This window comes from Xiphophorus couchianus, chromosome 12, assembly GCF_001444195.1.
Source record: "Xiphophorus couchianus chromosome 12, X_couchianus-1.0, whole genome shotgun sequence".
Taxonomy (NCBI): Eukaryota; Metazoa; Chordata; class Actinopteri; order Cyprinodontiformes; family Poeciliidae; genus Xiphophorus; species Xiphophorus couchianus.
The window spans coordinates 5,026,309-5,040,400 of NC_040239.1; the positions used below are offsets into that span (position 1 = coordinate 5,026,309).

The window sequence follows — 14,092 nt, forward strand, 5'->3', positions numbered from 1 at the left end:
GAATGGACCATAAACTCAGAGTACCAAAGTAATCTGGAGTCAAATGTGAGCTAAATACTAGAATAAAAGGATTTCATTTGTTGAGTTTTTTTTGTAGGGAGCATCAACTCCACCAGCAATATCAAACAGAATAAGCAATTTACAAGACGTTCATTAAGTGATTTTTATAAATATATGCTCAGTTTGGACAATAATGAATAAAACAAACTCAAATCTGAGAGTATTTTGGATGCATTTTGGATGCAAATTGTTTACGTTTAGTGAAGTTTTCCCATTTTTGATCAGTTTATTGAAATAAACACAAACAGACAAACTAAAGTGATCCAGAAACCCACCCATGTAGTTCCCCAGAGTCCAGGACTCGTCGTAGTCGAAGTGAATGTCGCCCTGCCGATGCGTTTTTGGGAAGAAGGCGTGAGCTAGAATCCCACCTGGACCGTCAAACGGGAGGTTGTCTCCATGCCAGTAGCTGCAGGTGAATAAAAGAAGCGTCCCCATCAGAAACAAAACCCTCCTTTTTTAAAAAAACAAAACATCTAAACTCTGTCAAAAAGTGAATAAAAGTAACTCAAATGCTTTAAAATACACAACAAAGTTCAGTATACCAGCTACAGGGATGATAAAGTTCCAAAAATAAATAAAATGAACTAAAGACAAAGATATTTCCGTATAAACAACATTGGGACGTGACGAGATGCTTTAACAAATGATTCAAAGAGGGGAAACACAGAAACGATAAAAGAATGAAAAGCCCCGAGTCAGCAGATACGGATCATCCATAAAGCAGGAGTATCAGCGCAGTGGAGCCTGCTTGTCGTCTCTTGCTCCGTTATCTCCGTGTTCATCTTCACAGCTCTGCAAATCTCTTTGTGCCAGAATCTGATCCTTTCTGTTTAAATGTTCTGCTAGTTTTACTGAAACGATCCTGATTTTTATCCAGGACATAAATCAGGCTCATTCTTATTAGCTGACACATTTTTTCAACAACAAATATAGAAAACGTTATTGGTTGTCTCTAACCAATGTTGATTTTTACTTTTGCATAATTTACTAAAGCAGAGGGATTGTCTCCTCGTCACACAAAGTTCAGAATCAAAATCTCTGCAGCAAAACAGCAATAATGAACGATGTAGTTTAAAGTAACACCAGCAGGGGGAGCAGGTCTCTCCTGATGAGAGGTCACAGAGGTTAAAGCAAATAAAAACTCTGAGCTCAGAGGATTCCCTGAGCATAAGCTCATCTGAACTGGATCAAAACTAAAAAAACAAAGCTTGGTCCGTCTCTGCTGAATGCTGAAGAAGTATGGAGAAATTGGTGCCATAAAGTTTGTTCAAAAGAAAATTAAATTGTAAATTCACATAAGATATTTGAAACTGAAAATTAGTTTTGGATTTTTATTTTGGTGGCCCTAATCTTCTTCCATAATAAGAAAACCTCCAAGAAAACCTCTGCAAATTATATTTCACAAGAACCTAAATAGGATTTAAATTGTTGACAAACCAGAACATGTCTGTCACTGGGAAGAATCCAGTTCATCCCATAGATTAATGCCCAGCTACTGATGGTTTTGTCACTAATTGAGCTGAAGGAACCAATTCATTAATTTCCTGTCAGTTTGTTTATCCATTGACAAAAGGTCATGAGCCGCCATGCTGAAAACATAATGACCCACGAAACTACTTCTGTTCAGACATCAAGTCAGTGAGTTCAGGATTTATTACTTATTTTTGGAGGATTAACAAATAAAAATCTGCCTCTAGTCAAGAAAAGTTGTAGAAATTAAATACAAAAAGAGATTGATTGATTGGTGGATTCATTTTTACAAAATAAAGCATAAAAGCTCAGAATAGACAGTTCTTATTTGGGTTTTCACCTGGAAAAGTCGATCCGGATGTCGGCAATCCCTCTGCGGACCTCGGTGAAAGTCAGAGGTGTGACATCACTCCAGATCTTCACCGCCTCCCGGATCACACGCCGCACCTTCTCCTCGTCCATCTGCCAGGGGAAGCGTTCGATCCTGCAGGAAACCAGCGCACGAGTCAACATACAAACACAGGAAGTGAGGCGGAGGTGGCGGCGATGAGGGACCGCCGGCCTCCGTATCTCAAGATGGCGTAGAGCTCTGACTGCTAAAAGCCACGCAGAAGGAGAACTGGACAAAACTCCCATCAGGACCGACACAAGCAGTAAAATTCAAGCACTTTTCAAGCATTTTCAAGGTAAGTTTTAAAACTTTTCCAGCACTTTGGAGGTAAAAACGACACAAATAAAGAACAAAAAAATACACTTTCAATTTGCTATTACATGATATCATTCATTATTGTTATTGATAATGTCTTGTGGTAATATTCTACATTCTACAGCAGCAACAGAATTACTAAAGTATAACAAAATTTTATGTTCTGAAATGCCTCTATCATTTCAAAGCAGCTGATGCTAATTTAACAAAAATTCCCCCCAATTTCAAAAACATTAACACATTCATTTTAGTCATTTTTGTACAAAAAAATCCCTGAAAAATTAAAGTTTTATGGCATTCACCAAATCTAAGTAATTTTGGTAATTGTCACTGACCTAAAACAACAAGAACACGGTCTGTTTTAACTTCTTTTATTTATTTATTATTATTTTTTTAGTTATTTATTTTATTCCCCAATTAGTGTGTATAAAATAATTTCACTGACAGTGGGATAAAATGTGTCTTTTTATTAAGTTTCAACTGTAAATTAAATTTTTAGGCTTTTAATCAAATATTAATCAAACATTATATTACACTTTGTTACAAAACTGTTTAGTTTAAATATTAAGCACTTTCCAAACCTTGAAGACAATTAATAGAAATTCAAGGATTTCAAGCACCGATACAAACCCTGAAAATAATAAAGGTGGCTGAATACTGTAATTTTATGTTTTTTAATTTATTTTTATAAATCAGAGTAATAAAACTTGAAAACTATTCATTTTGAAAACACAAAAACAAAATCAAATACTCCTGCACTAAATGAAACTTACTGAGAAAAGTTTAAATTAGTTTTTGTTTTTAAACCCGTGAGCTGCAGAGCAGGAAATTAAAGGAACATTTCGCCCTTTTTGAAGCTCCTGGATTAATGTTGGAGAAGTTCGAACCTGTTCTGCTCGCATTAATTGCAGCTTTTCTGCAGCAGTGAAATAAAAGCTGGCACATTTGACCGATTGCGCGAAGTGGTTCCAGCATGTAATTTTGCTTCAGGACGTCAATCTGTCATTTTTCTGTTGCGTGGAAACAAAAAAAGGTAAACAAACAAGACAAACGGTGTTAATTTGTAATACTTAGAGGCTCAAAATTATTCATACCCTTTCAAATTCAGATTTAAATGATTTTTTCCCCATTGAAGTAGTTTAATTGTTACAAGAAATGAAACCAAAACACAATAAAAAAAGAATCAGGTTTGAAAAAAACCCACAAAAACATAATTTAGAGTTTTTATTTGCATTTGTATCAAAAAGTGGAAAAACATACTATAAGACCATATTTATATTTTTAAAAATATTTTCTGATGTAGTATTTTAATTTTAAACATTATATTTCAGCGTTTGAGTATTAAGGTCATACTAAGAAAAATAAAATAACGAGAATACATTTGTACAAGAATAAAGTCAAAATAATACAAAAATGGTTCTAGTAATTTAATAACAAAGTGAAAATATTTCAAGAATAAAATCTTAATATGCTAATTAAGTTGTAATACTGCAACATTATGGCCATATTTTTGTTTATTTCATTCTCGTTTCTATTTCGACTTTATTCTCATAGAAATTGTGACTTTATTATTATATTATTATGACTTTATTGATCTCATTTTATAAATTTTATTTTCTTAGTGTAGCCTTAATACTTTGGTACTAATATAATTGGGATTCTCAATAATTTTCTAATTTATTTATTGAATGTTCACTTTTTTGCAGCTTATGTTGGAAAAGTTTTTTATTTTTCCTCTTGCAGATTTCTCTTTTCAATCTTCTCACTATTTCTGGTAAAAATGACTTGAGAGACGATTTTAGACGGAAACTGAGTTTGGATTCCCAGGGAAGAGGAAAAAGGAGACAAAAAAAATTAAAAAAGTTTGCTTTTCAGCTGAGAAGAGTTAAGTTTATCAGTGTCAGTAAAACCTTCAGAATAAAAGCCCAGATTTTCTGAATAAAGTTCAGGTTAATGTGGATCAGTTCAAAGTGTTTCTGTTTATATGCAAAGCATCCATCTGTCTTCACAGCAGGACTTTCCTGTCTGTCACTCAAACACCTGAAAGGATTAATCTGCAGTTAAAGAAATATAATTTACTAATCTGTATTTCTTCAATTAATAACAGGAAAAGTTGCTTTATAGGACTTTATTTTTATAAACTTGGGAAAGGTGAAACTGTCACTTGAGGAGTTCTGGGTAAAACATTTTTATAAACAAAGAAGGTTTCCCTTCTGAGATGCAGAATGTGTAGATATTTTTTGACAGTTTTGGGTTAATTGCTGTTCTGAGTGTGTTGTTTTTCAGCAAATCGCCATTTTTAGAGTCTATATACTTCAATTAACAATAAATCAATTACTAAATTAATTGAATATTAGTTGTTGCTTTTCCTACTCCCTTGTGTTTTGTTTTAGAGAATATTTTTCTGGAAATTGTATGTGTTAAAAAGTGTCAGTCATTGTGTTATTTTCTGTTTATCACGAATTTTTTATGCAGTTGGGCCTTAATTTTGAGTTGAGGTTGTGTTTCAGGGTCAGGGCTCCATAAAGCTCCATACTTTAAGATTGTGCAGCAGCCTGTGATCTCCTCTCAGTCCAGAGGAGATCTCCTTTACTGCTGGTTTTAAAGCAGTCAAAACAAAAACATCCATCCTCCACTTCATGCTTTACGCAGGAACTTCTTCCAAAAGCTCAAATTAGTGGCCGATTCTAAATAAAACTAAACACGGGTGGTAAAAAGCATGGCTTCGGTGTAAGACGCCTGCAGTAGGTGGGGTGCAGTTTGACCTGGTGGGCCGTTGCCATGGCTACAGTTAACCACATCACTCAGGTGTCGCTTATATCGACCCGATCCAGGGGAATCTAATTAGTCTGCGGCCGGTTCTGCCTCCCCCGTGCTGCTTTCTTTCGCCGTGCTTTAATGTGCTGTTATGCTAAAGAACGAGTACAATGAAAGGGACCCCGGGAGACGCAGACAGAGAGGCAGCAGCCGGCAGACGCCGACCGGCTCTCGATGGAGCCGAGGCCGCAGATGAAAGAAAAGCAGCACCTCTTTGTGGAAATCATAAGTCTATGACTTCATTTTCAGATTGCTCTATCTGCTTTCTCATCTTTCATGGCGTTCCTGGAGTCGGTCGCTCTGTGTTTTTGATCTGCAGCAGCTCCCGTTTGGCTCTGTCTATCTGCTGTTTGGTCCTCAGAGAACGACCCAAATTGGGATTTTTTTTTTTCATCAGGGAAACATCTGCTGAGCGCAGCTGGAAACATGCAGACATCAGAGCTGCTGCACGCTCTGCAGGCTGCAGGTTTCACTCAGATTACACAAGTCAGAGCAACAGTTGTTTTGAAACTGCACATGTTCTCTGTAACGCAAGGAAAAATGTTGCTGCTTATCCTTTGCTGCAGGGAAACCCTCTAGGGCTGAAACGATTAATCACATTAATAATGATTAATTGATTACTGAATTGTAATTAATAATTAATTACTGAATTGATACTCAATTGTTAACAGGAGTTTATAGACTCAAAAAATGCCATTTGGTGAAAGAACAACACAGTCAGAGCAGAAGTTAAGCCTCCTGGCCAAGCGACAAGAATGCAGAAAATGGTTTCTGAATGATTTGTCAACAACAAAACACTTTTGTCTTTGTCACCAGCCATTATACAGCGCATACAGTGTTAAAACCAGCTAACTAAATGTGCTGGAACTCAGGTTGGGTTGCTGGGTAACGAGCTGGGCTTCACTAGGGTTGCTAGGTAACGGACAGTGCCTGCTGATTTGAGATGTTACATTCAGAAGGTTTTTAAAATGGCTCATTTTCCAGACACCAAAAAACATAAATTTATTACCAAAAAACAGCAGAGTGTTTTTTTTAAGTGCTTTGATTGTTTTTAGAAGCAGTAGAAACTGAAAAATGTGAATTTTGCACAATAGGTCCCCATTTAGAGATCTGAGCAGAAGCACAAAAATGTCAGACGGATAAAGTCTGACAGAAAGCAGCAGCTTAGAGCTGCTCCTGCTAGATGTGGTTCATATTTTATCCCTACTGAGTGTGGATTTGTTAAACCCCCCCCGACTGTTTAATAATCATAAAACAATCTTATTTCCATACTTGTAGGTGAGATCCTTCTTGTCGAAACGTCCTCCATGCAGAACGAAGCGTCTCTGGCGGTGTCGACCTTGGTACTGCAGCTCCTTCTGGTTGGGGAAGTCCGGTACGCCACAGCGCGGCCGGTTCCATGTGTTGGAAGCGTTGGTGGACGGACTCGCCTCCTTCACCGAACCCTGAAGGTGGGGAGCCTTCCCCCTCTTCTTCAGGTCCGGGGACTTCTCAGAGGCCTGGAACGACCAAGAGGTTCGGTCCGGTTAGTTCATGGCTCCACGTGTCGCACACAGTGAGGAAGAAAGAACAGAGGCGGGCAGAGAACCCAAAAATTTCACTCAAGTAAGAGTAGCTCTACTTTAACATATTATTACTGAAGTAAAAGTAAAAAGTATCAGTCCAAGAAACTACTAGTCAAAAAGTCAAGTACTGAGTAACTGATCAAACTATCAATCATTCAATATTTAAAATTTACCTTATCAGATGGACCAAATATAATGTTAAGTGGATATTTTTGTATTTTAAGGATGAAAATGATAAGAATTTATATAAGTAATAAAACAAAAACAAAACAAAAAATAACAAAATCCGGCAAATATAAAAATTTTCTAAATCAGTTTCTTTCAATAAAAAACCTATAAAACTTTCAACAAAAACTGCAGGTGTGTGTCTGAGTCTGGTGAATTTCTGGTGAAAACATGTTTGTTCTTCATTCAGCAGGTAGAAAATCCAGAAATTTTATTCAAGTAAAAGTAAAAAGTACAGTGTAGTAAAAATACTCCTAACGGTCCATTTATTTCAAAAATGGTTACTAAGTAAATGCAATTGAGTAAATATAACTATAGTAGTTACTACCCAACTCTGTCAAACAGTAAGTAAAAGTACAGCTAAACAAACGTATACTCTAGTACAGGTAAAAGTACCTCATTAATATTGTTATTTGCTTTTAAAAATACTTGAAGTACTGAAAGAGAATTTAGTCATTGAATTTATTCCTATCATTTAATGCACCGGCTGCATCTATATTTTCTTTAATTCATCAATATTTTTGACATATGCAGCCAAACGAGCCCCGTGAGTTCACAGAGTTCATCTCCTACAGAAAAAAAGCAGAAAATGTCAGGAGGAGATGAGAATGAGCGAAGACATTACAGCTCATCCATATCTGACCTACATAATGGCAGCCTGACCTCCCGGCCGGGTCACTGAGCCACGTAGCTTGGCCCCACTGAGGGTCCCTGAGTGACCCATTACCCCTCGTCCTGACTCAGAGGAAATGACTCCCCTCATTTCCACACTAAACTAATTACAGATCTGACCTATCCCATCGGCACCTCGCTCCATAACCTCAGGAAAAAACCCACGATGTGCAGAAACCTGCAGGGTGTTCTTTTCCTATCGCAAAATTACGTGCATTTCCCTTTCCGCTGCCGCTCCGAACTACCTGTGGGAAAAGACGCTATCGTTTTATTGTGTTGAGATGAAACTAATTACCTCCGTCAGTGGATCCTCTCAGTCTGCAGCTCTCTTACATAAGCTTTCGTTCAAACAACGATCTGACTCCAGCTTTTGTTCTCATCGTGTTTTTTCTGCAGATTGACAAATTTCTGACATGCTGCAACATGCATGACTTCAACTTCAAGAAAAATACTTAAAGGTTTAAGTTTCTCAGTACCTGGCTGCAGAGTTAGGCAGTAACTAGTTACATTTACATGAGGAACTTATATAAATTATCATAATTTTGTTCCTTAAAATACCAAATATTTCTACTTAATTTTATATTTTGTCTGTCTGAGGAGGTACCTTTTAAACATTAAATGACATTTTACCAAATACCTTTTTGTTCTTACCTGAGTAATTCTTTGAACGACTACTTTTTACTTTTACTTGAGTAAAAACATGTTTCAGTAGTGCTACTCTTACTTCAGTACATTTATGGCTACTCTACTAGGCTGCAGGATTTCACCTTTTATCAATAAAGGATGGATAAAACATCTTGAGATTTAGTATATCAGGGTTTTGTTGCAGACTTTGAGGCCTCTGCTGTGCTCCAAAGTGGTCATCTAAATGTGCGCGATAGCATCCATTCAGTCTTTATTTTCTGCCTGTGTGATATGATGTCACGGGGGTAACAGGTTCAGGAAGGAAACCCAGGCTCCCTCTCTACCTCAGCAGCAGTCTGACCAATCCCACCAGGTTCCCAGGACAGGAATTGTCTCCTCCCACAGGGACATGTTTGGAAATCCATCAAAGAAGAAACCCAGAAGACCGGACTCGTCTTATCTGACTGGTTTTGATTCTATGTGAATTATCTGGTGCCTGCCCACCAGATAGTCCGGCAGACTCAGTTTGATTGGCAACCAGAATTACAACGTTTGTTAAAATTTCAGCTGCTGCAGTTCGATTTCACACGGCACTGTCAAAGAAACCAAACCGATTGAAAAATCTGTTCCCCTCCTTGCCTCTTGGGGCGCTGCACAAAGAACCACTAAAGGAAGCGACATAAAAACTTCTGAAGGAGACAGCTTCCTTCTTCACAAAATGTGAATAAAAATGGACTAACGTCAGACTTTAGCAGTTGGAGGATTTCTAAAAAATCGAAAGCCATTTCTCCTTGCAGTGCATGTGTGTCAAACTAAAGGCCCGGGGGCTAAATCTGGCCCCCACAGCTTTTTTTTGTGGTCTTCTAGACTCCAGACGACAAATTATATCAATCAGTCCCTCCCGTTTTTTATGATAACGGCTAAACAGATCTCTGTTTTTGTTGCGTTAATACATAATTGTGAGTTTATTGCAAATTTTCTGCAAAAGAGGTAATAAACTTTGGGTTTACGTGAGGCTAACTCCCACCTGCAGGTGGCAGTACTTCCTACTTTACAACACTGTTGCCTCAGCCTTTCTTGATTTCAAACTATAGATCGCCATATCCATCACAGACGATCGATATGGCGTCTAGCAAAAATCACATTTACCATCATTCATATGTACAAATGTTGCAAATTTCCTTGAAAATATTACTAAATTAACGGCACAAAATTTGCGATTTTGATTGCAAAAATTACAAAAGCATTTAAAAAATCCTGAAGTACAGACTGATGTGAGAAGATGTTAAACTTTATTTATTTTTAAGACATAGGCACAAGTTTGTTTTGGTTGTATTTACCCAGAATGCCCTGTGGTATAGTCTTCTTTCTGCCTTTGTAAGAAGTGAGATAATATGCCAGTTCTTTTCAGCAATATTAAGAAATTGTTGACTTTAAACAAGCTCCCATATCTTAGAAGAAGTTAGTTTCGTCTTATTTCAAGTGTTCAATTATATTTGCAGTAGAAACTGGACCAAAACTCCTTGGTAAGATTTTGTGTTTCTGCACTGCAGGCAGAATAAAAACAACATGAGGCTCGATCAGCAAACAGAGACCAGGTGAGTCTAATAAGAGAGACCATAACAGGGAGGCTAAATTAAAGCAGAACAAGCGAAACTTTGCTCTAACACGGTGCAGCGGAGACACGCACATGTTTGAGATTACCTGAGACAAAATGAAAACCTCTAGCAGGAATCCACAGAGCATGACAGCTTTGCTCTGTAAGAGGAGACGTTATTTAGAAAAGATGTTTCACTCTGCTGACCTTTGATCTCTGTTAGACAGACTGAGGAAGAAATGTAAATATCTCCATTATTCCACCTACATTCAGGCTAAATCCATACAGTATGTATAGGAACCCTCATACACTGCAAAAACACAAAATCTTACCAAGTATTTTTTGTTCAATTTCTATAGCAAATATCTTAGTACATTTAAATAAGACAGAACTAAAGTCCAAGTAACTTGTCAGCAGGAGCTTGTTTTAAATGTTTTTTTGCACAAAATAATTTTTATATAAAGATATTTTAGTCTGGTTAGTTCAGAATGAGCTGTTTTATTTAAATCCAAATCAGCTGCTTATGGCCACACCCCTCAACTCAAGGTTTACACACGCACATTAAAATACCTGCAAACAGATGTGCAATTATACAGTTGCACATCTTTGAAAAGCAGAAGTGGAGCCTCCTGCACAACCAACAAAGAATGGAGCAAATGGTTTCTGGATGCCAAGTGAACAACAAAAGACTTGTATATTCCAGCAGCCATTGTACAGCGGTAAAACCAGCTGATCAAACATGCTGGAGCTCAGTTTGGTTGCTAGGTAACGGGCAGTGCTTGCTGATTTGTGACACAACAGCTCATTTTCTGGCCATCAAAAAACATTAACTACCAACTTAACTCAACTTAATGCCAAAAACTGGCAGTAAGTTAAAAAATGGCAGTACAAAAATATTTTAAAAATGTGAAAATTGCATAATAAATCCCAGTTCAGTAAATAATTCCTTCCTTATTTCACTGGCAGATTGTTACATTTCTAACAGGACATTTTTCCTATAAGTGAAATAATTTGCAAATGGAACCAGTTCTTATTCATCAACACTAATGAATTATAAACTTAAAACAAGCTCCTATTTCTTGCTGAAAAGTTACCTGTAGGTTAGTTTGGTCTTATTTCAAGTGCACTGAGGTATTTGCATTAGAAACTGGACCAAAAACACCTGTTAATATCCTGTGTTTTGCAGTGTTTTGTAGATGAGCTGCTTCACCATGTTGCTGATGTAGGTTATGGGGAACAAAACTCAGCAGGATTCATGGAATGTGCTCCAGATTGCAGAAACGGAGTCACTGATAGCTCCAAATCCCAGAAAAAACAACAACACACACCTCAACCAACCCCCACCTTTCTCCTGCTCCTTTGTTTCACTTTGGTTAAAGCAGATTTCAGCTGCTTATTCCGCTGCACAAAGCACTTATTCATGTCGGAGGGGATGTTTATGTTCCCGTCCGTGCGGCTCGCTCTAAAAGGCTTGTTGGAGTTGCTATGAGCGAAACAAAATGAGTTGCAGCTTCTAAACAGAAAAGGTTTCTACCACCCCCCCTGAAAAGCTGCTTCTGGTTTGTTTTTGAGCTGGAAGAAATATGAAAGACCAGTGTGATATGAAGTGCTATCTGGCTTCCCGGAACAGGTTCTGATAACATGCATTCAGAAGAACAACAGAAAGTCTTATCATGGTGTGAAGCAGCTCTGAAAGCCTTCAATCTAAAGGCCTGCAGGATGAAAAACAGCATGGAGTTTGGTTAGTGAAGCTGTTGATCCAGCTTCACTAGGACGGTACACGTAATCCAACAGTTTCAACTTTATCTAAAGTGAGTCAACATAGTGCTGAAATGAGAGGAAAAGCTGAAACATCATCATTTGTTATGTTTTACTCATTTTAATATGAAATACTTCCAAGATTTAACAACTACATAAAAATTAGACACAATTACCCCAGAAAAACATGATTTAGAAAATTCAACATTTGCTTTATGATGCATTTCCACATATTCATCTTTTACTTTGCACCCAACTGCATGGTTCCAGTTAAAGTCTCAGGAGAGTTACGCAAACGCCACATGTTTACGTTTGTGATGGTACAACAGTAAATTATTATTTTGCATTCCTTTTTGAAAAGTAAAAAATTTGCAAGAATTTTTTTTTATTTTTTTCCGATTAATCTAAAATTTTCTGGAATTAAATCATGAAAATTTATGAAAAAGTAGAATAAAACTTTGAAATTTTGAAATTGATCTCAGAAAAAAACACAACAAAAAACAAAAAAAGAAACAACAACAAAAAAAAACATGTGAATTGTCAAGTTTGAAAAGTTGAAAATGTCCTGCAAAAAACTCTGAAAATTTGAGATCAATCTCTCTAATTTTCTAGAACGAAAACATGGAAATTTCTGAGTTTGAAAACTAGAAGGTATCTGCCCAAAAACCTAGAAATTTTGAGATTGAACTCAGAAATTTTCTCAAAAAAGTGGAATTTTGAAAGTGGAGTTTAAAAATTTGAAAACATGTGCCAAAAAACTTGGAAATAAATTTAAAAAGCTCTAAATTTTCAAGTTTGAAAAGTCAAATATCTCCGTTAAAAATCAGAAATTTTGCAATTAATCTGAGAAATTTTCTAGAAAGAAAAGTGGAAATTTCCAAGTTTGAAAAGTAGAAAAGTTTTGGCTTTCTGTTTGTTTGGCAGAATTTAATCAATAAATCTATTGAGTTTATTTTTATAGCACATTTCACATTAAAAAAACATAAACACATCATGAGGTCAACATCTGTGAAAACCAGCATTTTGAAAATATCATCATTAAAATCATCAATCACAAACATCTTACTTTTGTTATTGTTCAAAGCAACTCTAAATGACGCTAAATGACTCTTCGTTTTTTTATATCTACATTGGCGCCGCTGTACCTTCATCAATATCACAATAAAATCAACCTGTTTCCCATTGTGTAATTAATTAATTGAATTCAATATTAAAAACAAATCAATATGTTAGTTTTGGTCCAATGTTTCAAGCGATACTAAACGTTTTTTCCTGAAACGTTTCTGAGGTCTCTGTCAGGGAAGGAGGTTTGAACTTTGAGTCACCGGGTCGTGGGGCGACCTCCATCCTGAAGGCCCGTGTTCCTGCCTGACGTCGCCTGATCCCAATCAGTGCGCCGGGGTGGCTGCGGTGTCGGCTTTCATGCTCGTAAACCTCTGGCTAATTCTAACGGTTGGGTGCGCCGTGGGGGAGGCGGCGGCGTTTCAAAGAGAGGGATGGAAAAAACGTGGCTAACGAGGTGAACCCCCCCGACTGGGTGTCAAATGGATCGGTTGACCTGTCTGACCCCCAAAACACCAGAGAAATAAACGCCGCTCAATCCCGACCGGTCTAGCATCAAAGTTCAAGGTTAAAGCCCAAAACAAGAGGATTATCCGGATCCAAAATGTTTTCCATGTGCTTGACTTAGAGAAATGTTACTTTTAGCAAATAAAGCAACTTAATCATTAAAGATTAAGTTTTTCTCACTTACATGTTTCTGAACATCAAATGAACATAACTACACTGCAAAAACACAAAATCTTACCAGGTATTTTTGGTCTAGTTGGTAGTGAAAACACCAACTAGACCAAGTACATTTGAAATAAGACAAAACGAACGTGCAAGTAGCTTTTCAGAGTCAATAATTCCTTAATATTGATGAAAAAGTTGTAGTTTTATTTGAGGAATTTTCATTGATAACATGGGAAAAATATTTTGTTCTAAGCTAAATAATCTGTCAGTGGAACGAAAGACAAAAGAGAAATCCTTCAAACTCTAAACTCTGACGCTACTCCAGTTTAGTGTCTTTGTGTTGCTTTTTCTAGATTAAATATTCCACAGATTTCCTCTTCTTCCCAGTCAGCCATGTTTGTTTACTGTGAACTGATGTTTGGCTTTTAGAGGTTTTGTGAGATTTCCAGTCTGAATGTTGGTGAATAAAATCTGTCTCGACACCATAAACTGCACAACCAAACCTGTTATACTTCAGACATTTTTTTATGTTCGTGTGTTTGATCTCTCAGGTTTTGAAAATTAATGGATTTTTTTGCAGTGCTTACAGATGACTTTATAGTTAGATAAGTAAAATTTAAATAAATTGACAGATAAACTGTGTACGCCTTTCGCCAGTGGGTATTTAGTTGTGTTTCCATTGCAAATGTGTGCAAAACTTTGTTGATATTCTGCTAATGTTGGAAACACATAATTATGCTAAATAAAATAAGTTTGTTTGCATGACAAATTATTAAAAAACAAGCCGCGCCATCGTCATCCAAATACTTCTTTGTCGTTTCTGGCAGTAGTAACATCCGGTTGTTGATCACATGACTCGAG

At 36.9% G+C, this 14,092-nt stretch overlaps 1 protein-coding gene across 4 annotated transcripts in view; it reads right to left on the reverse strand.

Annotated features, from left to right (window-relative positions):
- Window positions 1-14,092, reverse strand: part of mmp11a (matrix metallopeptidase 11a) — a 34,485-nt gene that overhangs the window by 8,154 nt on the left and 12,239 nt on the right. For all 4 annotated transcript variants that reach the window (XM_028033003.1, XM_028033002.1, XM_028033001.1 and 1 more), the window contains exons 2-4: window positions 6,329-6,555; window positions 1,874-2,017; window positions 336-469 (exon numbers count right to left, since the gene is read on the reverse strand). In XM_028033003.1, the coding sequence (XP_027888804.1) occupies window positions 336-469; window positions 1,874-2,017; window positions 6,329-6,555 (505 nt within the window). The remainder of the gene's footprint in view (window positions 1-335; window positions 470-1,873; window positions 2,018-6,328; window positions 6,556-14,092) is intronic.